The 24,855-nt window shown below is 40.2% G+C and overlaps 1 protein-coding gene across 1 annotated transcript; it reads right to left on the reverse strand.

Moving 5' to 3' along the window:
* Positions 1–1,028: 1,028 nt before the first annotated feature.
* pnpla4 (patatin-like phospholipase domain containing 4) lies at positions 1,029–24,855 on the reverse strand. The gene is made up of 7 exons (XM_056254401.1): positions 24,752–24,855; positions 24,448–24,629; positions 21,489–21,583; positions 6,309–6,444; positions 2,296–2,361; positions 1,514–1,666; positions 1,029–1,373 (listed from the first exon to the last, which is right to left on the reverse strand). The coding sequence occupies exons 1-7, from the start codon at positions 24,840–24,842 to the stop codon at positions 1,245–1,247; spliced, it is 852 nt and encodes a 283-aa protein (XP_056110376.1). The 5' UTR covers positions 24,843–24,855; the 3' UTR covers positions 1,029–1,244.

A 24,855-nucleotide genomic window follows, 5' to 3' on the forward strand; every position in this document is an offset into this window, starting at 1 on the left:
CAAGTTTATTTTATCTTTTTCGAAGGCTCCTCTGTTCATGTCTTCTCGCGAAGAAAAAGACTGGCAAGCTTCACCTACAAGGACATTCAAACACGCCGCGCTCGCTGGACGAACCCGAACGCTCGGCAGCCACATGACAGAGATACACACACACGCAAGACACAGTTTTCCTCAGCAACACCAGGAGAACCAAAGACCTTTAGGCCTTCATTCAAACTAACGCGCTTTGCCCGCTCTGAAAGACCACGTGAACGCATGACGCGAGGACAGAGACACGCACCCTTCTTCACATCAACCACAAAGAGCTTTACCTGTGCAAGTAACCGTTTACCATTCTTTCAAGGTTTAAGATCTGTTGAGTCTTGTTCTAATTCAAAAGGTTCTGTGTCTGTGATGAATTTTGCCAAACTCGAAGATCTCTCATCTTCTTTCTCTCTCTCTCTCTCACTCCTGTTTGTTGTTTGTCTGTCTCATTAGTTTTACTGTTTACTGTACATACATGTATCCCGTGTTTAAATGTAGAATTCTGTATCCGTAGTTTCATTTTATTAAAACCATTATATTCTTGATTGTTTTTGAATGCTCATACTTTACAAGTCAATGAAATGCGATCCTATAGCTACAAAAGCTTTACAAGTTGTTACCATATCAGTAACGTAAATTTTATAAACACGAGAAAATTAATGTTCACGGCCGGAACATTGAGACTTCTTGGAGTTTATAAAAAGGGACAACCTTGTTGAGGTTGGTAAGTTAATCTTACGGCTGTTTGCTGGACAAACCGATTGTTTGATAAACTAAATTGATTCCCTTAAAGTTATCTCATATAATCGATCTGTAATGAGACCATTGATATATGAATGAGGAATTATAATTCGTTATGATTTACCATTCATATATACAATCGATCTATTTTCAATTTCGATAATTTAACTGTAATATGCAATATATTAATCATATTCATGATTAATTATTAAAATTCCCTATGCATAATTTGAGCTAATTAAGGCACATCTCAATGTGGCTACAACAATGACCATTCAGCCTCCTGAAATACATGATGTATTTTACTGTGCTTTTAATCTTGAGAATGAAACTAGACACCAAGTCAAAGTATGATTATTACACTGAACATAATATTGCACGCCACAAATGAACTGCTATGAGGAATTTGTCTTGCTGTCAATATGCCACATTTTAGACATTCAAGCAGTTGAAAGTGCTAGAAAGGAGAAAATCAGTTATTACATCCATCCATCTTTCTTTAAAAAGTGAACAGCATCCTGGTATCCCTCTTGATCCAGTGCCTTGAGCCTGGTTAATGAGGGAGGAAACAGGGCCTGGTTCAGCCGTATGATGTTGTCCTTGGAGAACTAAGGGTGGAAAACGATTAAAATGTCAAAACTTGTCAGGTTATGACATAACAGTTTGGAAGGAGATTTACATTTTAAATGTTTAGAGTTAAGTAGTACTGCTCAACTATGTCTATGGCTTATTAATGCTAAAAACTTACCACAACTCTCATGTTGGCCAATCTGAGGTGAAGCTTACTTATGCCCTTATGTGCTGGGGAAATATCCTGGGGGCCACTAAATGGTGACACTGTTATTGTGCGTCCCACAGGGAGAACAGGAAGACTGTCTGTGAATCCGCCATCCATCCATTTCTGAGGAAATCAACATTCTTAAATAACATACACTCTTATAATCAGTAAGGCTGCATTTATGTAATAAAATAATAATAATAATATTAATAATATAATAATAATAATAATAATAATAATATTGTGCAATATTATACAAATTTAAAATAACTTTATTTTAATACATTTTAAATTGTTATTTACTCTTGTGATGGCAAAGCTGAATTTTCAACATCATTACTCCAGTCTTTAACACATGTTAAAATTTTTCACTTTGTTTAAATTGTACTAAATTAACATGTTAAATCGACAGCATTACAAAACATCAATATACAATTTCTGTATGCCACTTCAAAGAAATGAATTTCTAGTGCAAGTCTTCATTATGTTATTATACAGTAATACTTGATGAACTTGATGCTTTCCTATGACACACTTGAACTTCACCAATGCAACCTCATAATTGCTTTGGCTCAAAATACCACCACAATTGGCTGCTAATGTAGTTTTATCAGACCTCTGTCAGTGTAGGGGGCAAGCAGAACCAAAGAGTTGGTTTGCTCATTCATCTAAATGAAAACTAAACATCAGCTCTCGGCAGAGTCACAGACAGTACTGGAGCCAAGAGAGCTGGTCGTATAAGACACCATTACCTGCCCTTGGAACTCCACTGGCTTCACTCCAGCATAGACAGGCACAAAGCAGCTGGCCAAGAGCACCTTAAAAACAATACAGTCACAATACATAATTTACACTTAGAACCATCTATTGCTCTGTCCACTGTATTGATTTATAATATTTATAGTGCCCGTGATAAAGACATTTTTTTAGTTTTACATGCGTGGGAACTTGCCGTGTAATCACTGCATTAAAAAAACAAATCAAAAACAAACAGATTTATCTTACACCTTGTATACAGGTACATATCTTATTACTACCAAAAAAAGTTTTATATACACTACCGTACAAAAGATTTAAAAAAAGTTTTAGAAAGCCTCTTATTCTCAGCAAATCTGGATTTATTTGATCCAAAATAAAGTTAAAAAAGTATTTTTTAGGCCTATTATAAACGGCTGTGGAGCTTAATAGTTTTGTGAAAACCATGATCTTTCCCCCCCCCCAGATTTCATTGAATAGTTCAAATTTTCCAGCATTTATTTGAAATAGTTTTTTTTAACAAAGTTAGTCTTTATTGTTGCTTATGATATATATATATATATATATATATATATATATATATACACACTCACCTAAAGGATTATTAGGAACACCATACTAATACTGTGTTTGACCCCCTTTCGCCTTCAGAACTGTCTTAATTCTACGTGGCATTGATTCAACAAGGTGCCGAAAGCATTCTTTAGAAATGTTGGCCCATATTGATAGGATAGCATCTTGCAGTTGATGGAGATTTGTGGGATGCACATCCAGGGCACGAAGCTCCCGTTCCACCACATCCCAAAGATGCTCTATTGGGTTGAGATCTGGTGACTGTGGGGGTCATTTTAGTACAGTGAACTCATTGTCATGTTCAAGAAACCAATTTGAAATGATTCGAGCTTTGTGACATGGTGCATTATCCTGTTGGAAGTAGCCATCAGAGGATGGGTACATGGTGGCCATAAAGGGATGGACATGGTCAGAAACAATGCTCAGGTAGGCCGTGGCATTTAAACAATGCCCAATTGGCACTAAGGGGCCTAAAGTGTGCCAAGAAAACATCCTGCACACCATTAGACCACCACCACCAGCCTGCACAGTGGTAACAAGGCATGATGGATCCATGTTCTCATTCTGTTTACGCCAAATTCTGACTCTACCATCTGAATGTCTCAACAGAAATCGAGACTCATCAGACCAGGCAACATTTTTCCAGTCTTCAACTGTCCAATTTTGGTGAGCTCTTGCAAATTGTAGCCTCTTTTTCCTATTTGTAGTGGAGATGAGTGGTACCCGGTGGGGTCTTCTGCTGTTGTAGCCCATCCGCCTCAAGGTTGTGTGTGTTGTGGCTTCACAAATGCTTTGCTGCATACCTTGGTTGTAACGAGTGGTTATTTCAGTCAAAGTTGCTCTTCTATCAGCTTGAATCAGTCGGCCCATTCTCCTCTGACCTCTAGCATCAACAAGGCATTTTCGCCCACAGGACTGCCGCATACTGGATGTTTTTCCCTTTTCACACCATTCTTTGTAAACCCTAGAAATGGTTGTGCGTGAAAATCCCAGTAACTGAGAAGATTGTGAAATACTCAAGACCGGCCCGTCTGGCACCAACAACCATGCCACGCTCAAAATTGCTTAAAACACCTTTCTTTCCCATTCTGACATTCAGTTTGGAGTTCAGGAGATTGTCTTGACCAGGACCACACCCCTAAATACATTGAAGCAACTGCCATGTGATTGGTTGATTAGATAATTGCATTAATGAGAAATTGAACAGGTGTTCCTAATAATCCTTTAAGTGAGTGTGTGTATATATATATATATATATATATATATATATATATATTGCATGCTTGCTGAATAAAAGTATTAATTTCTTTATTTCCTTAAATAATTATTTCTTTCATAATTTGTATTTAATCATTTATTTTCTTTTATCATACTGACTCCAAAAGTTTGATATATATTCTATATAACTTATATATATATATATATATATATATATATATATATACACACTCACCGGCCACTTTATTAGGTACCCCATGCTAGTAACGGGTTGGACCCCCTTTTGCCTTCAGAACTGCCTCAATTCTTCGTGGCATAGATTCAACAAGGTGCTGGAAGCATTCCTCAGGGAGTTTGGTCCATATTGACATGATGGCATCACACAGTTGCCGCAGATTTGTCGGCTGCACATCCATGATGCGAATCTCCCGTTCCACCACATCCCAAAGATGCTCTATTGGGTTGAGATCTGGTGACTGTGGAGGCCATTTTAGTACAGTGAACTCATTGTCATGTTCAAGAAACCAATTTAAAATGATTAGAGCTTTGTGACATGGTGGAAGTAGCCATCAGAGGATGGGTACATGGTGGCCATAAAGGGATGGACATGGTCAGAAACAATGCTCAGGTAGGCCGTGGCATTTAAACGATGCCCAATTGGCACTAAGGGGCCTAAAGTGTGCCAGGAAAACATCCCCCACACCATTACACCACCACCACCAGCCTGCACAGTGGTAACAAGGCATGATGGTTCCATGTTCTCATTCTGTTTACGCCAAATTCTGACTCTAACATCTGAATGTCTCAACAGAAATCGAGACTCATCAGACCAGGCAACATTTTTCCAGTCTTCAACTGTTCAATTTTGGTGAGCTCTTGCAAATTGTAGCCTCTTTTTCCTATTTGTAGTGGAGATGAGTGGTACCCGGTGGAGTCTTCTGCTGTTGTAGCCCATCCGCCTCAAGGTTGTGCGTGTTGTGGCTTCACAAATGCTTTGCTGCATACCTCGGTTGTAACGAGTGGTTATTTCAGTCACTGTTGCCCTTCTATCAGCTCGAACCAGTCTGGCCATTCTCCTCTGACCTCTGGCATCAACAAGGCATTTCCGCCCACAGAACTGCCGCTCACTGGATGTTTTTTCTTTTTCGGACCATTCTCTGTAAACCCTAGAGATGGTTGTGCGTGAAAATCCCAGTAGATTTGCAGTTTCTGAAATACTCAGACCAGCCCTTCTGGCACCAACAATCATGCCACGTTCAAAGTCACTCAAATCAACTTTCTTCCCCATACTGATGCTCGGTTTGAACTGCAGGAGATTGTCTTGACCATGTCTACATGCCTAAATGCACTGAGTTGCCGCCATGTGATTGGCTGCTTAGAAATTAAGTGTTAACGAGCAGTTGGACAGGTGTACCTAATAAAGTGGCCGGTGAGTGTATGTATATATATATATATATATATATATATATATATATATATATATATATATATATATATATATATATATATATATATATATATATATTCAAATAACTAATCTAAAACTAATAATGCTTCAATATATCACCCTGACATTTTTGACTGCGCCCTAAAAATATCAAAATGTATGAGGGGCAGTACAAGCCAAAATCCATTCTTCTACTCTCACACTCATACATTCTCCTTTCACATACATACATTTCTACTCTCACACTCATACATTCTTTTCACATACATACATTTCTACTCTCACACACACCTACATTCACCTTTCACATACATACATACATACATACATTTCTACTGTCACACACTTATAAACCTTTATTTAACCAGGAAAGAAGACTCACTGAGATTAAAATCTACGGGAGTGTCCTGGCCAAGATAGGCAGCTGAGTTTACATTGACAGTTTTTACATTAGTTACGACACACAAACAAAAATAAAAAACATCGTTATGTAATAACATGTTTATCTCGATGTTACGAGATAAACATACTCTGACGATTGCTTAATATAAAAAATATATTGACTACAAGACACCTAATTTTTTAATCTCATCAGTCTGGAGAAGATTCCAATCTGAGGCAGCGCCATATTTAAAAGAGGTTTTTCATTATCATTATGTTAGATGGACTACTGAAGCACCAGCGCAATTTGTTCACAATTTCAGATGGGAATGGGAATCACTCGGGTAGTTGAAAGATAAATCATTGTCCATTGACCTCAAGCATGAATACCTTAATTAGATCTTCCCTTGAGGTGAAGCTGGACACCATGTTGTTCTTGTATGTCTTTGAGTGTGTTATTGAAACATGGAGGCGTTCATTGGCTAACTGATGGGCATTGGGTGGGAGAATCTCTTCGATGCCCTCCCTAGAGGAAAACCAAAGGACAGATGCTCATTTGTTGTGTTTGCATAATTAACAACCTCAGTGAAATCCATTTTTCCCTCAACATCATATAGTAATTACACAATCTGTTGGCTGAACCACAGAGGTAACGCAGGAGAAATAAGGAAAGAAAAATCCACTCAACGTTTCCATTCTAAGGATATTTCATCAAAATGAAGCCTGCTATCCGCTCCAAGCAGTATGTCAAGATTATAAGAAGCCCTCAGAGGTTTGTGCACATCACATATATTATTCCCTTCAACAGAAAGAGAGAAAAAAAAGTCTACCGTTTCATATGCCAGCAGTATCTGGGATTTCACAAGTAGGACTGAGGAGGTGACACATTTCTGCATCGGAACGGCACTATCTACAGACCATTCAAACCTCATTCTACTGGAGCCAGGAACAGTTCTTTTTCTGAAGATCTCCACAGCTGTGTGAGGCTAAATATATATATATATATATATATATTCATTTACGTGAGAAACGAATGTGTTTCTGGAAATGTGTTTGTGTCTTGTTGTGGAAATTTTAATAGTCATTGATCCCTAACAGATATCATAAGAGAGAGAACCTATTCAATGTGTAAAATATAGATGATTCAAAGAATGTCACATGTGTGTCTCTCACTTGTAGTGAGAGAAGATTCTGTTTATGTACCTGGGGAAGCAGAAGGGGGAGACACTCCAGAGAGCAGACGAACAGGGACCTCTGACCTAGATGTCGGAAGGCCATTTGGTGCAGGGGGGCTTAGTCTATGGAAAACTACTGGGAGGAAGGCTCTGGGGGAAAGAAGGCCTTGAAACTTAGATAAAAGCTGGTTCAGTCTGTCTGGGGGTGTGTCACTCTTCTGCACAGGGTAACAACTGTGTATTAGACTGCTCCTATTCTTGCAAGAATAAATACTTCTATTTTATATAATTTGACTCTGAGTGTCTCTTACGCAGTGATGTTTGTTTGAGATGAATTTTTGCCACAACAGTTTTGGTGTCAGAAGTGATATTCCTTGGACGTGCCTCCTGGACCTGAGATCGGACGGTGTTTGGCCACCTGGACTAAGTAAGTTCCAGCTCTACCTCGTAAACTTGAGAGAGAGGGGCCGACCGATATCAGGGCCGGGAGAATCGACCACTGGAACCTAAAGAACCCGCAGGTGGCAACAGAAGCATCTCTGGTAAGAGACAGTTCAATTTATTTTCTTTTGGGTAAGTTAATTAAATTCAGTTTAATTGGGGAAAGAGTGAAATTGAACCATATTGGCTGAGGGCTGTTTCTGTGGTACGTAATCTGAGATTAATTGAGATCTATATATAGATCAAGAGGTTTCAAACAGATACGAGAGAAAATATCTGAGATTAATTGAGGTCTGTGACAGAACAAGAAATTTCAAGCAGATAAATAATCTGGGATTAAGTGAGAACTGTAACAGATCAAGAGATTTCAAACAGATAGGTACCCTGAAAATTAGTTGTTCCACCACGGAGCAAATTGTTTTTAGGTGCTGAGGCTAATTAGGGGGAACCAGAAAAGATTTTTTGGTAAACCATAATTAGGAGGGCACTAATAGTGCAACCCGACCGATTTGGGTTAAAAGAAAAATCGGGTCTGGGAGGGACGCCTTTCAGACCAAGAGAACGCGCGTTGAAGAGAAATCCACAGAGAACAGAAAACAGCCAGTATGGGGATGTCTCAAAAGCAAGCTTGCGAAATTTGATACACCGGTTTTCTGTAGAACTAGGAAAGTATGGGGGAAAAAATGTATGTTTTAGATATTGAAAAAACTGAGAAAATACCATGATTTCCCCAGGGAGGGAACACTGAGCACAAATAGACTAAGAGTGTGCGAGAATCAGTGGAACAGGGCAGCGGGACAAAAGGTTGTTGTGGCTGCGTTCAACATGTGTGTAAAAATGTGAACAGATAATGGATGCATGACATGGGATGTCTATAGAACTTAAATTTATATGACAAGGATTGAAGTAGCAAGAAGCAATAAGCCTGTCTGTGTGAAATAGAGGGAACTGAACTGTAAGTGAGACTTGGTGGAAGAGGGAAGTGAAAAAAAAACAAAAGGTTGGTGTGTGAGACATGTGTGTGTGGGGATTGTTCAAACAATCATGTACTGGTTAGATAATGAAGGAACTGGCATGTTTGAGAAAAGAAAGGAGAGGATAATGAAGGAACTGGCATGTAGGGAAAAGAAAGGAGGAAATATAGTAGAGAACTATATGTGATGAAAATAGACATGGTCTGATAGAATTTATGGAAGTTTAAATGATATGAAAAGTTTTAGAATAAAATAAGGCATTGTATGATTGACAGGGATTAACATGATATGAAGAATGTTTTAAGCAGAATGGGGAACAATTCTAGATTTTGATAAAATAATGATAATATTAAGTTGAATCTGCAGACTAACCATGTAATGGAAGGAAAAAGGCTTCAAACCAGTTGTAATGAAAATAATGATGTACAAATTGTTACACTTTATGAAGAGTAACTGAACAGTCCGGGAAAATAAATAAATAGATAAATAAATAGAGAGACAGAAGAGAGCAAATGCTGTAAACAGCTCTGCTCTGAAGATCTCACTTTGAAGAGATTTGCAGATGATGTTTTGTAAAAGATAAGCTGGGATAACAGCAACAGTACTTGTAATTAGTGTTGTTGATGATAATACCAAATTACTAAGGTAAAGACAGAAAACAAATTAGAATATTTTGAGCATTTTCTGTGCTGCTCATGAAATTATGTTCTGCCAATAATAATGATAAAGAGTATGATTTGGCTATTGTGATTGAATCCGCCATTGGTGGATGGTCAAAGGAATACAGAGAACTGCTTATCAGTGGGTCTGTTTACATTCCTGAATGGGACACACTGCTTCAAGAGTGTGCAGTTAGTTGGAGCCGTTTGCAAGCTCACAGTGATCAAACTATAGTCAAGGACAGGTGTCTGATGCTGAAGTTGAGGCTGAAACAAATTCACTAGATGACAGAGAGTTTTAATGGTGGTCATCAGGACAATTTAGTAGGTAACTGTAAATTACCACCGAGAGGGGTTTTAAAAATGTGATAAAATGACAACACATTTCTGGTAATAATATTGGTTTGAAAATAGATCAGTGTTTAAATGACGACAGTGACAATTTTTGGTCTGAGAAATAAGAGATAAAAAACAAGGTCAAAAGATTGATCTTAAAGTGAATCCTTTTGAAGAAAAGATCTATAATAGTAATTTTTATAAGTGAATTGAATACAGGTTGATGCAAAATGAATGACTGCAACAAATGTGAGTTGCAAAATATAGTAAAGGTAACTAGAAGGAGAATTGTGTTTTAATTAAGCATTTTTAAAAGGGTTCAGGTAATATAGAGAGACAGATCTCAAAGATGATTTATAATAACTGCAAAAGAGGCAGTAGCCTTGTAAAAGTTAGTGTGAATCCTGATTGGAGACTGATAAACTCCTAGAAGAGAAAACTTTGAGGTCAGATATTAAGTTATGGTAATTGAGAACTTGACAACTAAAATTGAGATTGAGAAATGTGAAACGTTATTGAGAACTAGAATAATTACCATTATGTAAGAACAAATAAGCAGATGCAGTAGGCTACTGAATTAACAGTTGCTAAATGTAAAATGTGTTGAAAGGCATATGATTAAACAAACCGCTTGAAAAGTTGACCATGAAAGAACTAGAAGCTGATGTTTTGCTTTCAAAAGATAAGTTTGTTATGGGCTGTAATGAAACAGTTCGCTTATCTAAAATCTGATGTGTGCTGTGCCTGAAACTGCCAGTGCAACAGACTCAATCTGAGTGGAAAATTTGTAATGTCTAAATTCCCTGAGGTGGGCAAAAGACAAATATAAATAATATGTTTATTTGAAACCGTATGTAATTTCTGGCAAAGATGCCTTAAGCTGGGATAGAGTTAAAAGATGATAGATAAATGTTTGATGTTAGAAGTATATGAGAGAGCAGTGTACCATCCAATAGAGTCTCAGAGTCTCTCTCATTCAATGAGTCAGCTAAAAGCTGGTATCTGTGATAATGTGTAAAGCACAGTGTTTCAGTTGAAGGATCATAGACACAGAGATGTTTTAAAAATAAAACTGAATGACTTTAAAGAAGTATTTAAAACAATAATACAGATAGAGATGACATTTTGATTAGCTTATTTTAGGACCAGTAACTTCTCTGTCTCATTTAGTCTCCACCATTCAGGACCGATGGCTCCGGCTACAGATGAAGTACACTGAATGTACGGTTGTGATCTAAATTCACTGAGTATAATCCAAGTAGCTAGGTTGCTGCTTTTAAGATAGTTAATGGATTTAAGTGATTAAATACTGTTGTTATTGAACTGTCTCCCCATGTGAACACTATTAGGCAATCCGAATGGCTCTGGTGACTCTTGAACGTGCCTTTCCTAAGCTCTAGAAAACAGCTGAGTTCTGTTGAAGCAAACAGCCTGTGATGGGAAAGAGCGGTCACCAGTGGGCACGAGTGGCTACTCTATGACGGGTAAGACCTTCTATTGGCCTGACAGGAGGCAACCCAAGCCAGAGTGGATCACGTAAAGTCATTGGGCATCTCCTGAATGGAGGTGTGCTATGTGAGACAGGTATGAGGGTTGAGCAGGAGCTGTGAGGCCAGCAGCGTCCTTATGGCGTTAAGGGGAGATGACGCGGTGACGAGTTACGGCATGTCTCCCCAATAAAGCAAAGCTCCTCGATATATACCACTCGCCAGAAGAAACCGCATTAGTTGTATGGCTTGTTTTTTTATTGTGACAAGCGTCTGCAAATATGCCAGGGGAAAACACCCTGATGGAGATTATAGATAAAGGGCGAACAGGAGTGGGCTTTCAAGAGCCAGCTGAGGCCATGAAGTGATTCCCATTAGTTGTTGTGGAGACAGTAATACAATTTTTTTTATGTACTGGTTGCCTTATGGGCAAGGAAAATCATAGTGTTGATTTTGAACTAATATGTTATAACATAGTTTTAACTCTTGAAGGTCGTTAGACATGGTGGTGGCTAAAGATGAAGACAGCTCTTGTAGATTTGAGAAAAGTCTGGATAACAAAGGTGAATGGTCAAAGGTTATTGTAATGAATACAAATTTTGTCTAAGTTACAGCCTTAGGAGGCTGGGGGGGGGAAATATTATTTGTTTATAGTGAGAGAGACTGCCTGAGTTGGAGGAAGGGATGGTAACTGTGTCTGTCTTTCTGTTATCGGCCTGCTAGAGCAAGCTGAAGCAAAATAATGATAATGAAACAAAACAACCCAGCTGACTTGTCTAAAAATCAAATGAATAATGAACAGATGTAAAATTAGGTAGAAGCTACAGGAAAAAATGAAAAGGTTAAAATCTTATTTAAAATTTAAATCTTTAAGCAATAATATAAAGAAAAATGAATATTGAAAATGAACAGTTAACATATGTGTGTCTAGTATGAGTGTGTGTGGTGACAGCACTTTATGTCTTGTATGTATTAGTTTGGGGCACTAATATTCCGCCTGAATGGTGTGTATATTGCGTCATTAACCTCTGGAATGAGTTTATCATTACAGATGGGTTAAGGCAAATGACAAATTTTAAAGAAGCTGATAATTCTGATGAAAAGACAATACAGAACATGGGACAAGCTTTAAGTTGATTGGCCATCAAGCTCTGTCTGGTAGTAATAATTTTGTCATACATAATGTAGATTTGAAGATCAGTTTAAGTAAATTGGAATTGTGTAGTTGTAGATCACCATCTGGCATGGGCTGAGATAAATGAAAATGTTGTAGATTTGAGGGAAACAACAAAGTGACATATTGGCTAAGTCAACATGAAATTATCAAGAGAGCCTCTCATATTTATGATTATTGTGAACAAAGGGGGAGAAATGATTGACTGACATTGACCAAGTCTGCACAGCATGACCTGACCTGATAGAAACAATTGATGACTTTGGAAATGTTTGTAGATGACTGACTTGAGAGACCAAACAACAGGCCTGAAAAGCAAGATTCGGTGTGAGACTGAGGGCCGTTGCCTTTCAAATACTTCGATAAGAAGATGAGATTGTGGCTTTAAGTGAAGAATGTAATATTTTTGTAATATTTTTGTTTCAGAGGCAGAGAAAGATGTCTGGAGGGAATTTGTCTGAAGGAATGTTTGGATTAGTGTTGATGGCAAACTTTATCAAAAACACTATGTTAAATGTTATGTTAAATTGATGCTCGAGTTGTGTCGTGCATCAAAAGGGGGATGGTATAACAATTGCCAAATATGGTTTATTAAGGGGTTCACATTTGCTGAATAAATGTTGGGAGAACACTAGGGGTAATTGGATAAAAGCCCTGAAAGAAGCCATTTTTCTGCCTAACAAAATTTATGTCTGTGAGTGTGCTGCACACACCAATAACAAAGATTGTTTTCAACAGGAAACGCCAGGGCATCGAAGGACACGGGAGAACAGTAGACAAAAGAAACTACGTACTTTACTATCTGACAATAACCTCAAAATTTGTTTCTCTTTACAGAGATCATGCAGGATTGGGAGACAGGGCAAAATGTGCCCAATAAAATAATGGTTATGGATGAATTTGGCTAACTGTCCTGGCCTGGGTTATTATTGTGGAAGAAAGGTGCTACACCTGCGCAGCGCATAACTTAAAATTTTCCTTTTACAGAATGTCAGGATGGATTGCATCAAGCTGAACTGATTGTGTTTCCAAATGTATGAATATTGACTTGTTAACGTAAGCAAAGTGGATATGTGTTTTTCAGGGGAAAAGGACTGAGTGCTATTAAGTGAGCAAGAAATTATCCGGTGATAATGTTTCAGATTGTTGAATCCACAGGTCACACCAAAGGGGACGAGCGGCAAGACAAGCGGTCACTAACAAAATACTTAAGGTCTCCATTCACAGGTGACGGGAAGCAGGAAATGGTTCATTCCAGTGGGGGTGCGGTGGTGATCTCAGGAGATCAGTGTGTCACCTGGGTCCAAGCCTCTCACCTTAGACAACACCAACAGGCCACAATCATCCCATAGTCCATGGGGCGAACGAGATGATCAACACGCCTGGAGGAGGATGTGAACCAACTAATGGTTTAAGAATGTGGTTTTGTGATTATTTTGTGGATTTTATTTGATTAAATCAAAATAGGGCTTAGTATTGATATACACTAGATCAAAAGATTTGATTGGTTACTTATTCATTAGGAAATATTTAAGGAAAATGTTTTTGGGAAGAGAAGATCTATTAATTAATGTAAATTATAGGGATAATTGTTGAAGCTTATTAAGTAGAACCACAGCATGTTTGAATTAAAAGTTAGAGGTAAAAGAAACAGAACGTCCGTGGGGCGAACGAGATGATCAACACAACTGATGGTTTAAGTTTAACAGAAGAATCTGTTTTTGTGATGATTTTGTTTGATTGAATCAAACTAGGTATTGATTTGATTGTAAATGTAGAAAATATATTGATTGTGTCCGAAATGGAAATATTAGAGTTAATATTGAACAACTGCATTGGTTAGAAGAATGGATAAAATTATAAGACTTCTCTGGTTAGATTTTGTTAAATATGGCATTAAATAGAGCTTACTAAATTGAATTAGAAGTGAACAAAATATGGTTAGGAAAACCGAGGTGAAATATGGAGATGGGCGTAGAATAATGGAAAAGGCTTAATGATAGGAGTTAGGATTGTTATTCTAATAATTTTGTTATTCATGGGTGAATATGATTACAGTGACAGGTGAAACATGCTGTCTGTTCAATTGGTGAAAATGACAGTCTATCCCAAGGATGAACAAAATTATGTGACGATACAGGTAGCGGGAGCTACAGTGAGATATGTGTTAAATGTATGTTCTGTTTGTTTTTCTTCTATTTGTTTATTTTCTGAGAAAGATTAAGGGCAAAAGATTTAAAGAAGGTTACAAGCAGCGGTCATCCGTGTTACGAGATGGCGTACAAAGATAGGGTTTGAAACTGAGTGATTTTTTATTATACTTTTATCTGTTTGTTTCCTTACTATGTTATAACTACCTTTTTCCTTACTGGCGTGACTGAGGGTCTGTTTACAGGAGCGCAGGAACAGTGATTTCTCGCTTAGCCCGGCCCAGTAAAAATGTTTACTTGCTAGCTAAAATATTACGGGGCCTTTCCCCCACAAAAACAGCCTTATGCTTCTTCATTCTAAATTTTTCTTCACAGGTTCAAGGAGAGTGATCATTTATGCAAAAATCAGAGATGAAGAGTATAAGTGTGAGGATATGACTTAAAATTTGTCTTATTGTTTATTGTTATGATTATGGGTAATCAGAATGATAAAAAGCGGGAATTTGTTGTGGAAATTTTAATAGTCATTGATCCCTAACAGATATCATAAGAGAGAGAACCTATTCAATGTGTAAAATATAGATGATTCAAAGAATGTCACATGTGTGTCTCTCACTTGTAGTGAGAGAAGATTCTGTTTATGTACCTGGGGAAGCAGAAGGGGGAGACACTCCAGAGAGCAGACGAACAGGGACCTCTGACCTAGATGTCGGAAGGCCATTTGGTGCAGGGGGGCTTAGTCTATGGAAAACTACTGGGAGGAAGGCTCTGGGGGAAAGAAGGCCTTGAAACTTAGATAAAAGCTGGTTCAGTCTGTCTGGGGGTGTGTCACTCTTCTGCACAGGGTAACAACTGTGTATTAGACTGCTCCTATTCTTGCAAGAATAAATACTTCTATTTTATATAATTTGACTCTGAGTGTCTCTTACGCAGTGATGTTTGTTTGAGATGAATTTTTGCCACAACAGTCTCTCACATGAATTTACACAAACACTTCTATTTGAAGAGAACCTTTAAGTTAATATTTGAAATTATAGTTAATACTCACGGAGGCCAATCAAACAAAACCGCAATGTGGTCTAATCATCCACTTACATTTGAAACTCTCTTAAGGAAATTACTGCAATAAAGAAGGACATTTTCAATGGAGCTTGTGCTTCTTGTTAAAAATAGATTGTACTCACTGAATAGTGATCTTGGAACAGGCATTTATCATACAGTTTAGCACTTTAAAATATGACAATTTATATTAATTAAATTACTAAATGCATATTTATATAAATATACATGTAGGCTACATTAAATGACAGTATGGGAATTTATACTTAATTTATTTACAGAAGGATATTATTATTATTATTATTATATCTCAAACTCCTCTAATATGCGCGACTCAAGAGTTGTCTATGTTTGATGACATTGCAGGGTGTTCAAAATTAATGCATTTTGTCAAGTGAAGTGAACTTCAACAGATATCCCATTCTCAGAGAGAAGGGAGCTGTGAACACTGCGTAGGGACCCTGATGATCAGAATGCAGCATGGAGCTTTCAAGCTTCAAAAAGAATGCAAAAGCACCCTACAAGTACCATAAAAGTGATCTATATGACTTCAGGGCTATAATCCAAGTTTTTGATAGCTTTGTGTATGAAACAAACCAAAATCGTTATTTACTTCAGTGAACAATTAATAACTGCAAATGGATTATTGAGTCTCAAGAAACAGTTGAGTGCGATTTGTGAATTAATCGTTCAAGCCAATTTTGTGTTCCACATAAACAGATTGAAAGGGACAGACTCAAGCAAAAGGTTAACTAATGTGTATTTTGTGAAAATATAGCTTCATATAAGCTATAATTATACCTACAACAAAAATATCCTTAATTTTGTATATGTTGTCAACGCAGTGCAGCAGCTAGCAGACCTAGAGCGGGCATTCTAGCGCGCTCATAGGCTGCCCTGCGGTAACTGCACAGCCTACCAGTCGAGCGCCCTCGCCGCGTCTTAGCCCGCCAGAATGGGCATGGCTTAGCGTATATAAGCGGGGCTCGGAGGCTGAATTTCTGATTTTCATCTCTTCAGCGAAGCTGCTCGCATCGCTGGACCTTGAGAAGCCGCCGCCGTTGAAACAGCGACAAAGCCAGCTAGGACAGTGACTGAGGAAGCCGGCCACCTTCGCCACCTTCAGCCTTCCGAAGCGAGCTACGCTATCCGGCGTTGTATCCTTTTCTCATTGCAAATCCGAGCATCTAAAAGAACACGAGCGTCTTTTTAAAGATGTCTCGGTCCACTTGCGGCTCGTGCAGAGCCCCTCTCAGCGTCGGAGACCACCACGTTATATGCGCTCTCTGCCTGGGACAGGAACATGCTGCTCTTGCCCTCTCTTCGGGAGGATGTGAGCACTGTGAGGATCTTCCGATGTCGACCCTGCGGGCTCGACTCAAAGCCTTCCAGAACGAAGCTATCTCTCCGCCCTTTGCTGCACCGCGCAAGAAAAAGAACCGGCGTTCACAAAGACCGCAGGAGCCTGCCGCCGCCACGACGCGCTCGCCGGAGTCCCTCCCTCGAGCCTCGCCGACGCCCTCCCCGCCTCTTCTCACTGACACGCAGCCGCCGGCTATGGCCCGCCCTGCCGTCGAGTCTGAGGACGATGCGGATGGACCCGCCGCAGGAGATAGCTGTTCCATCCTAGCTTCGGATAGCGAGGACTGGTCGAGCTCTCAACGCTCCGCCTCCTCTTCTATTCAGGAGTCTGGGAGAACACGCGCTGGAGCGGAAGCCGAACTGATGCGCCTTCTGTCACAGGCCGTCGACCGCCTCGGGCTCGAGTGGTCACCGCCTCAGGAGCCCGCCCCCAACAGGCTTGATGGCTGCTTTCTTCAGAGTCGCCGCCGTCAAGCGCCTGCTTCCAGGCCCGCGCCCTTCCTCCCTGAGCTGCACTCAGAACTGGCTAAATCGTGGAATGCCCCTTTCTCCGCGAGGCTTCATTCCTCTGTATGCGCGTCGCTCTCCCAAGTGGACGGCACCGCCGAGAAGGGATACATTCCAAAGGTCGAGGAAGCTGTCGCAGCGCACCTTTGCCCGCCCTCCACGAGATGGCGCTCAAAGTCTGCCCTACCATCTAAAGCCTGCAGGACCACATCTGCCCTTGTCGGTCGCACATACGCCGCTGCCGGACAAGCAGCTTCCGCCCTGCACTCAATGGCTGTTCTACAAATTCTCCAAGCCGTTCTCCTCCGCGAGTGGGACGAGAAAGGCCGGGACCCAGCTGCCGTTACGGACCTGAGGAGCGCGACGGATCTCTCCCTTCGCGCTACCAAGTCTGCGGCCCAGGCCCTGGGGAGATGCATGGCCTCGGGAGATGCATGGACTCAGACCCATTCTGTGCCGGGTCACCTTTTTGCGTCACAAGACAACGCTCACTGCCCGACGTTCTTTTCGAAGGAAAGGGACGCGCTTGCCCAAACGTGGCCCAGCCGTCCGCTATATGCATTTCCTCCTGTATCTCTGTTACCACAGGTGATCAAGAGAATCAGGGAAACGCGCCATTCAGTGCTCCTCATAGCCCCGCGTTGGGAGAACCAGACTTGGTTCCCAGAGCTAATGCGGCTGTCACAGACAGCCCCATGGCCTGTCCCGCTGAGAGCAGACCTCCTCTCTCAAGCGCGCGGCTCGATCTGGCATCCCCACCCGGAGTGCTGGTCGCTACACGTGTGATCAACGGGTATCCCTGCCAGACGCAGTAATGAACACTTTCTCGCAGTCTAGAGCACCTTCTACCTAGGGCTGGGCGATATGGCCCAAAAAAATTATCACGATATTTTTTTTATATCAGTCGATATCGATTATCACTAATTATCACGATAAATGTCAAATCTTTAAACAAAGTTTAAAGGCAGATTTTTGCTCCTAAGTGAAAGTTGTATAAACCAGAGCGTTAATTGTGGTTTTAAACTACTCTTTATTGTCAGAACATTTCATGACAAACACTTGCCAAACAGGTGAACATTTCACAAATCTGAGGTAGAACATTTAAACATTTGTCATTTTTCCTTAACAAAATTAATATCTTAATAGAAAAATATTTCTTTAGCACAGTTTGCAGTGCATGCTGCAATATTCAAATGACATGTTTTGTCTCGAAATGCATATTTGACAGTGAGTTGACAGTAAATCTGCATCCTAACTCAATGCTAATACTACTATGTTAAATGTATGTTCATTAACAAAAACAGTAACATCTGTTTAAAAAAAAAAAATGTAACGACCACATTTTTATTTGGTAAAATGTAATATTCTGACTGTTTGAGTTTTATTAAAAACCATTGGTCATCCAGTATCATGCATTTAGATCATGATAACCACAGAGAAAACCAGTCATAGCCTATAACTTAGCACCTCACTATCATGGCAAAATGTAACTTTATGGTTTCTATGGTAGGCCTATTTGTATGAAAAACAGTAGCCTAACAGTTAAATACATAATTAAATACTGTAATTATATTCCATTAGTCATTTAATACATTGTCTACATTAATAATATTATACAATTCAATATGTATATCCCACATTTCATGGTGCAGTTAATATTACTAGGCTAACCTTACAGTAAATCCATGGTAGGCTAAATGGATTCAGTATCAATTCAGATTCTGACTGTATCGTTGCGCGCATTGTTTCTCCTGTTTGTCAGCGGTGTTTCATCTGTCTTTAAACATTTGTGTTCTTCGCTGAACTCAAGCGCTTCTCACTGGATCTCGTGAGCGAGACGATCAGAGTAAACGCGTCTGCTCTAGTGAGCTCGCGCTGCGCTGCCGTTTGGACTTTGAGCCAAGCGGATAAACAGTCCGTGAGGCGCGCGCGGTTCAAATTAGTTTCGTTCCGCTTTTGGCGCATAAACATTATCGAACATTTATCGACCTCTTGATATCGTTTTATCGAGAAAAATTATATCGCGATAATTATCGTTATCGTTTTATCGCCCAGCCCTACTTCTACCAGAAGGCTCTACGCGTCCAAATGGTCTGTGTTCTCTAAGTGGTGGACTAGCAAAAACCTGGATCCGCGAACGTGTGGGGTCCCACGGCTGCTCAGTTTCCTTCAGGAGCTGCTGGATAGGGGCAGATCCCCCTCCACGCTCAAAGTCTATGTGGCGGCTGTCGCAGCATTCTCTGAATCAATGCATGGCCAGTCAATAGGCAGAAACGAGCTTATCATCCGCTTCCTCAGAGGAGCCAGAAGGATGAACCCCCCGCGCCCCCCCCTCGGTTCCTATGTAGGACCTTTTCACTGGTCCTAGAGGCCCTGAAAGCATTCCCCTTTGAACCCCTGGACACAGCGGACCTGAAATACCTGTCGCTCAAAGCTGTTTTTCTGATCGCACTGTCATCAGTCAAACGCGTGGGGGATTTACACGCGCTGTCTGTAAGCGCGTCGTGTCTTGAGTTTGGCCCGAATGACTCTAAAGTCATCCTCAAGCCTAGACATGGTTACGTTCCCAAATTGGTTGGCACCCCATTCAGAGCACAGGTCATTTCTCTATCGGCTCAGCCAGCATCCGATAGTGAAAGTGATGTTAATCTCCTCTGCCCAGTCAGAGCTCTGAGATTGTACATTACGCGCTCCGCCCCATTCAGGCGCTCTGAGCAGCTGTTTGTTTCGTTCGGTGGGCGCACTAAAGGTCGCGCCTCCTCGAAACAGAGCCTGTCCAGGTGGATAGTAGACGCAATCGCAGCCGCTTACACGGCAAAAGGTCTGCAGTGCCCCTTGGGCATCAGGGCTCATTCCACTAGAGGCGTGGCCTCGTCGTGGGCATGGTCAAGCGGAATTTCCATTCAAGACATATGTGTGGCGGCGGGCTGGTCCTCCCCGTCCACCTTTGTCAGGTTTTATAACCTAGAAGTTCCCGCCCTGCAGGCGAAACTGCTGTCTGTTTAAGTGAGAGGCTAGCCCTTTCCAGATACTATCATGCGCAGACTACCCTCACGTGAATTCAGCTCTTCTGGTTGAGCTGCACTGTTTCAGGTTATGTGCTATATATGCCTATACACTGGCCACACATGGCCGCTCTGTATTGCCAGTCAGTGCTTGTTTACACGCGCTTATACGCTCATAGTACTCGCGCTTATGCTCGCGCTTATGTACATGCGTGTTGTTCCCACTTTCTGGGTTCACAGAAGTGTTGTGACTCATGAGGTGGATGCGGGCGCGCACGGCGTGGACAATGGGTTCCCGTAGCGTAAGCTAAACTTACGCAATACGAGAGAAACTCTCGTAAGAGAACGATACTGGTTACTAACGTAACCTCGGTTCTCTCTAGAAGAGGGAACGAGTATTGTGTAAACCTGCCGTGCTAAACGCCACAAGCGCTATTTCGCTTCAGTCGATGAAAACCAGAGAATCAGCCTCCGAGACCCGCTTATATAGGCTAAGCCACGCCCATATTGGCGGGCTAGGACGCGGCGAGGGTGCTCGGACGTGACGTCACGTCGGGCTCACTGGTAGGCTGTGCAGTTCCCGCAGGGCAGCCTATGAGCGCGCTAGAATGCCCGCTCTAGGTCTGCTAGCTGCTGCACTGCGTTGACAACATATACAAAATTAAGGTTAATTTTTTGGCTTCAATATCTCGAGAAGATGAATCTTTCCCGTAGCGTAAGCTAAACTTACGCAATACTCGTTCCCTCTTCTAGAGAGAACCGAGGTTATGTTAGTAACCAGTATCGTTTCACAGAAACTGAAAAAGTCTCCACAACGTCAATTTGAAGAAATTGGACACCTATTATTTTACAAATGCATTTTATTTAAAACACTGCAATGGCATCAGAGAAAAACATAAAAGCATAACAACAGTAACAAATAAGAGACTTTCTGCCATTTGCAAAAAAAAAAAAAAAAAATGTAACAAGGTGTTTTCAGTGCAGGGTAATTTTGATCCAGCCTCAGTACTATCTATCGCAATATTCTAACACCATTTTGAAATTTAATTCTTCGATTTGAAATGAGGTGAATATAGTTGAGTGAAAGAAACAGCTGAGTAGGATATCTTACCAAGACAGCCTTTCTGATTAAAATTCTGCATGCAGGAGAAAAGGTTGCAAAAAAACCCTCTGGGGTTAATTTCAACCTAGTGAATCATTTTCGTTCGATCAAGAAATTAGAGTCTGAGAGCCGCATTTACCTCAGTTCAAGCATGAAGTCATATCCTGGCGTCACAGCTCCAAATCTCTGACTTCTCACATTACTGGCAAACCTGTAGGTGAATTCCTTACAATGCTGTAAGAAAACACAAAGTCAGAACATATAGGTAAGGAGCTCAGTCAGTTACATGCTTGAGCCTTGGTGATGCAACTGTGAGAAATCTGTGGTTTCTACAGATCTGTTGGCTTGACAGGGAACACAATCAATCACTTTCAAGTCTAAACAGGTCAGTCGGTTTTCCCAAACACAATGAGGGACACTGCTGATATGCAGTCCCTTTTGAGCTATGTTACTTAGAAAAATCAAATCAAATAAAAATAATGGATTTGTCTGCATTTTAGTTTCTCAAAAGGGTACAGCAGACATTCATAAATATACTTTAGTGAAGCTCAGGCACTTGAAAACGATAAACGATAAAGAATAATGCTATGAATTTTTTGTATTATAGTGATGCATGTAATTGTATCAGAGAATTCATAAAATCTATTGCCAATACTTCTTTGTGACTTTGATAATTTAAAAGAAAAATAAGAAAAGCTGGAATATTTCTAAATGTATTCTAGTACTCATGACCATTTGGACTGCACTGCATTTTTAATTACTATATATATATTTTTTTATATTATTATTATTTTTTTATATAATGTGTTTATGTATTAGTGTTGTCTTATATTATGTGTCACCACCAGCAATTTAAATTTCGTTGTTATGCAATGACAATAAAGGCAATAATATTAATAATAATAATAATAAATGTTTTCATGTTTGAAGTTGTGCATGCAACTCTTTTAGTAAAATAAGCAACATTTTTAAATGAACGTTGCTGGCACTTCATTTTTAACACATTGTTAGGTTTGTTGACCAGAAAACCGTTGTTGTAACACACGGCCGCGGGAAGTGGGGGTGCTGGGGGTGCTGCAGCACCCCCTATTGGCGAGAGGGAATTTTTTTTAAAATGTAATAAAAATATTTTGCACAATTTATAAATTCCTTATTAATATTTTAGGAAATGATTTTGAGATTTTTGACACACGTAGGCTATTACGTGTATTTTGGATTTTAATTTCATTATTTTGAGGCCTAATCAACACAGGTTCGGAAGTTATGTTGTCACCGTCATGGCAGGCAGGCTAGTGTCGCCGAGTAAAGAGGTTTCCCGCTCGTTCCATGCAGCATACATCCATCCATGGGCCATGGCAGCAGCAGACTAGTAGCCTATATAGTCTAATAACAGAAACGAGGAGGAAATATGGCACAGAAACGGATTTCTGATTATTATTATTTTTTTTCGGAGATTCCTTGTGGTTTGTGTAAAAAGGTTGGAGATGGAGACAGAAAGTGTGGGGAACGTGGCCGTGGCCAGCATTTACCCGCTATATCTACCATAAATTTCGCAGCTTTAAAAATCATCATTCTTATTGCTGAGACCTGGCAGCCAATCCGAGTCAGAGTACCTGGGCAGAATTGTTTTCAAAGTCTTTTACACGGCGAGTCTAACAACTGGACACAGTGCCGAACAAAGAACTGCACATCGGAAAACAAGCCTGAGGCAAGTTAGCTGACAATGTTAACTGTCCTGTCAGATACAGACCGTGATGTTGCAAATGTCATTATTTAACCCACTGTTATTAACCAATAATGTTAGTTAATTGTTCATTTATGGAGACAGGTGGCAGCAACCTGGATGTTATGTAGGCTAACGTCAACAACAGGATAAAACGTGTAATAAATGATGCACATTATACGTTTGATTATATTTTCTATATGTAGCTGCTGTTGTGCGTTTCTAAATCATAAATGATGATTTAATCATTTAATCATAAATGATGATTTAATCATTTATGCATTTCCTCAATGTTATAAAACATTTTAGAGGACTAACAGGCTAGGCGCCCTCATAAGATTCCATCATATAATTTTGACATAGAAGAGGGGGGTGTGGGGGGGGGGATAATATCGCGAGCGGGCGCGGGCGCCGTGAGCGCTGAGCGCTGAGCGAGCAGGAACGAGTAGCGAGTTGTCGTCAAAAAAGATGGATAAAGCAAAAAATCTGTCGGGGGCTAAAAATTTAAAAAGAAAGAGGGGAAAGGAGATTGCGTGTCAATTGATGCGACAGCAACTAAATAAGTGGATGGTGAAGGCAACAGGTGAGTGACGTCCAGGCATAGGCTAATGCCATCGGGAATAACGGGAGATTCCCGGTGGGCCGACGTGCTTTTTGGGCCGATACATCTCATACTTTTTTTGTTATGTTTTTTGTCTTAACGGCCCATAAAACTCGTACATCGGCGGCCCATTCGTTTTGGCGCTGGATTAGAGCCGGTGTAAATGCATTTGGTCCAAAAAAAAGTCAGCGTTAGTTTTTTTTCTGACATCCCATGAAACACCTAAATCAGCGGCCCATTGGTTATTTTCTTGATTGACACTGGGCTTGCCCAATCACATCTTTAATGTGAAGTATAGAAATATACTCTTTCAAATATAGAAATTAGTACAAAACGAATTATGAAAGTTTCCTTTATTTTTCAGTGCATTTGTTTGACAACATATGGCTATTACTATCATGGGATTAATATTATAACTATTTTTATGTAGTAGTAATGTAGAAAGACACTGTAACTAAAAGAGGTTTTAATTTTTCTTTGTTTAATTTGCACACTGAATATGGGTTGGAGCTTTTAATTTTCAACTCTCAAAGTGCACCAGATTGATGAATTTAACATTAAAAAGTACACAATTTTCTTACGGGGGAGCATGCCCCCGAACCCCCCTAGAGGGACAGAGGTCCACTCACACACAGTTCTAACAAAAATCCAATGGTATTGCTGTGCTCATAGGGGTTTTGTCAAAAAAAAATATTATTCACAGCACCCCCTGTTCAAAATTACTTCCAGCGGCCCTGTTGTAACATGTTCTGGGTTGTAACTGAATATCGTTACCTGTAGTTTATCAGGAGCAGTGATCATCACAGTGGCCACTAAAGCACCAGCTGAAGCTCCGGCGCAGGCTTTTAAAGAGGACAGCAGTTTATCTCCGTGTCTCAGTAACGCCTCTGTTACCCCCAGATGATATGCTCCTAAAAACCCAGCCGCAGCAAATGATACATTCACCACCGTCATACCTGTGTCCAGAAGAAATAGGCATTTTCATTAAAGATTAATATTAAAGTCTGTGAGTTGTTTGGTTTGGAGAATACTGATAAGAGAAGAGATACACATTTCAGTCAGTCCATGTGTAACTTACCCTTCATATAGTCTGTGCGACCAACCAACATAAGGCTACAGTTGTTTAAAACGATCTTCAATACCTGACAGATTTGATAAACTAAAGCCATTCAGTAAGGTATA

This window comes from Rhinichthys klamathensis, unplaced genomic scaffold, assembly GCF_029890125.1.
Source record: "Rhinichthys klamathensis goyatoka isolate OS25496 unplaced genomic scaffold, OSU_Roscu_1.1 h1tg000111l_1, whole genome shotgun sequence".
Taxonomy (NCBI): domain Eukaryota; kingdom Metazoa; phylum Chordata; class Actinopteri; order Cypriniformes; family Leuciscidae; genus Rhinichthys; species Rhinichthys klamathensis.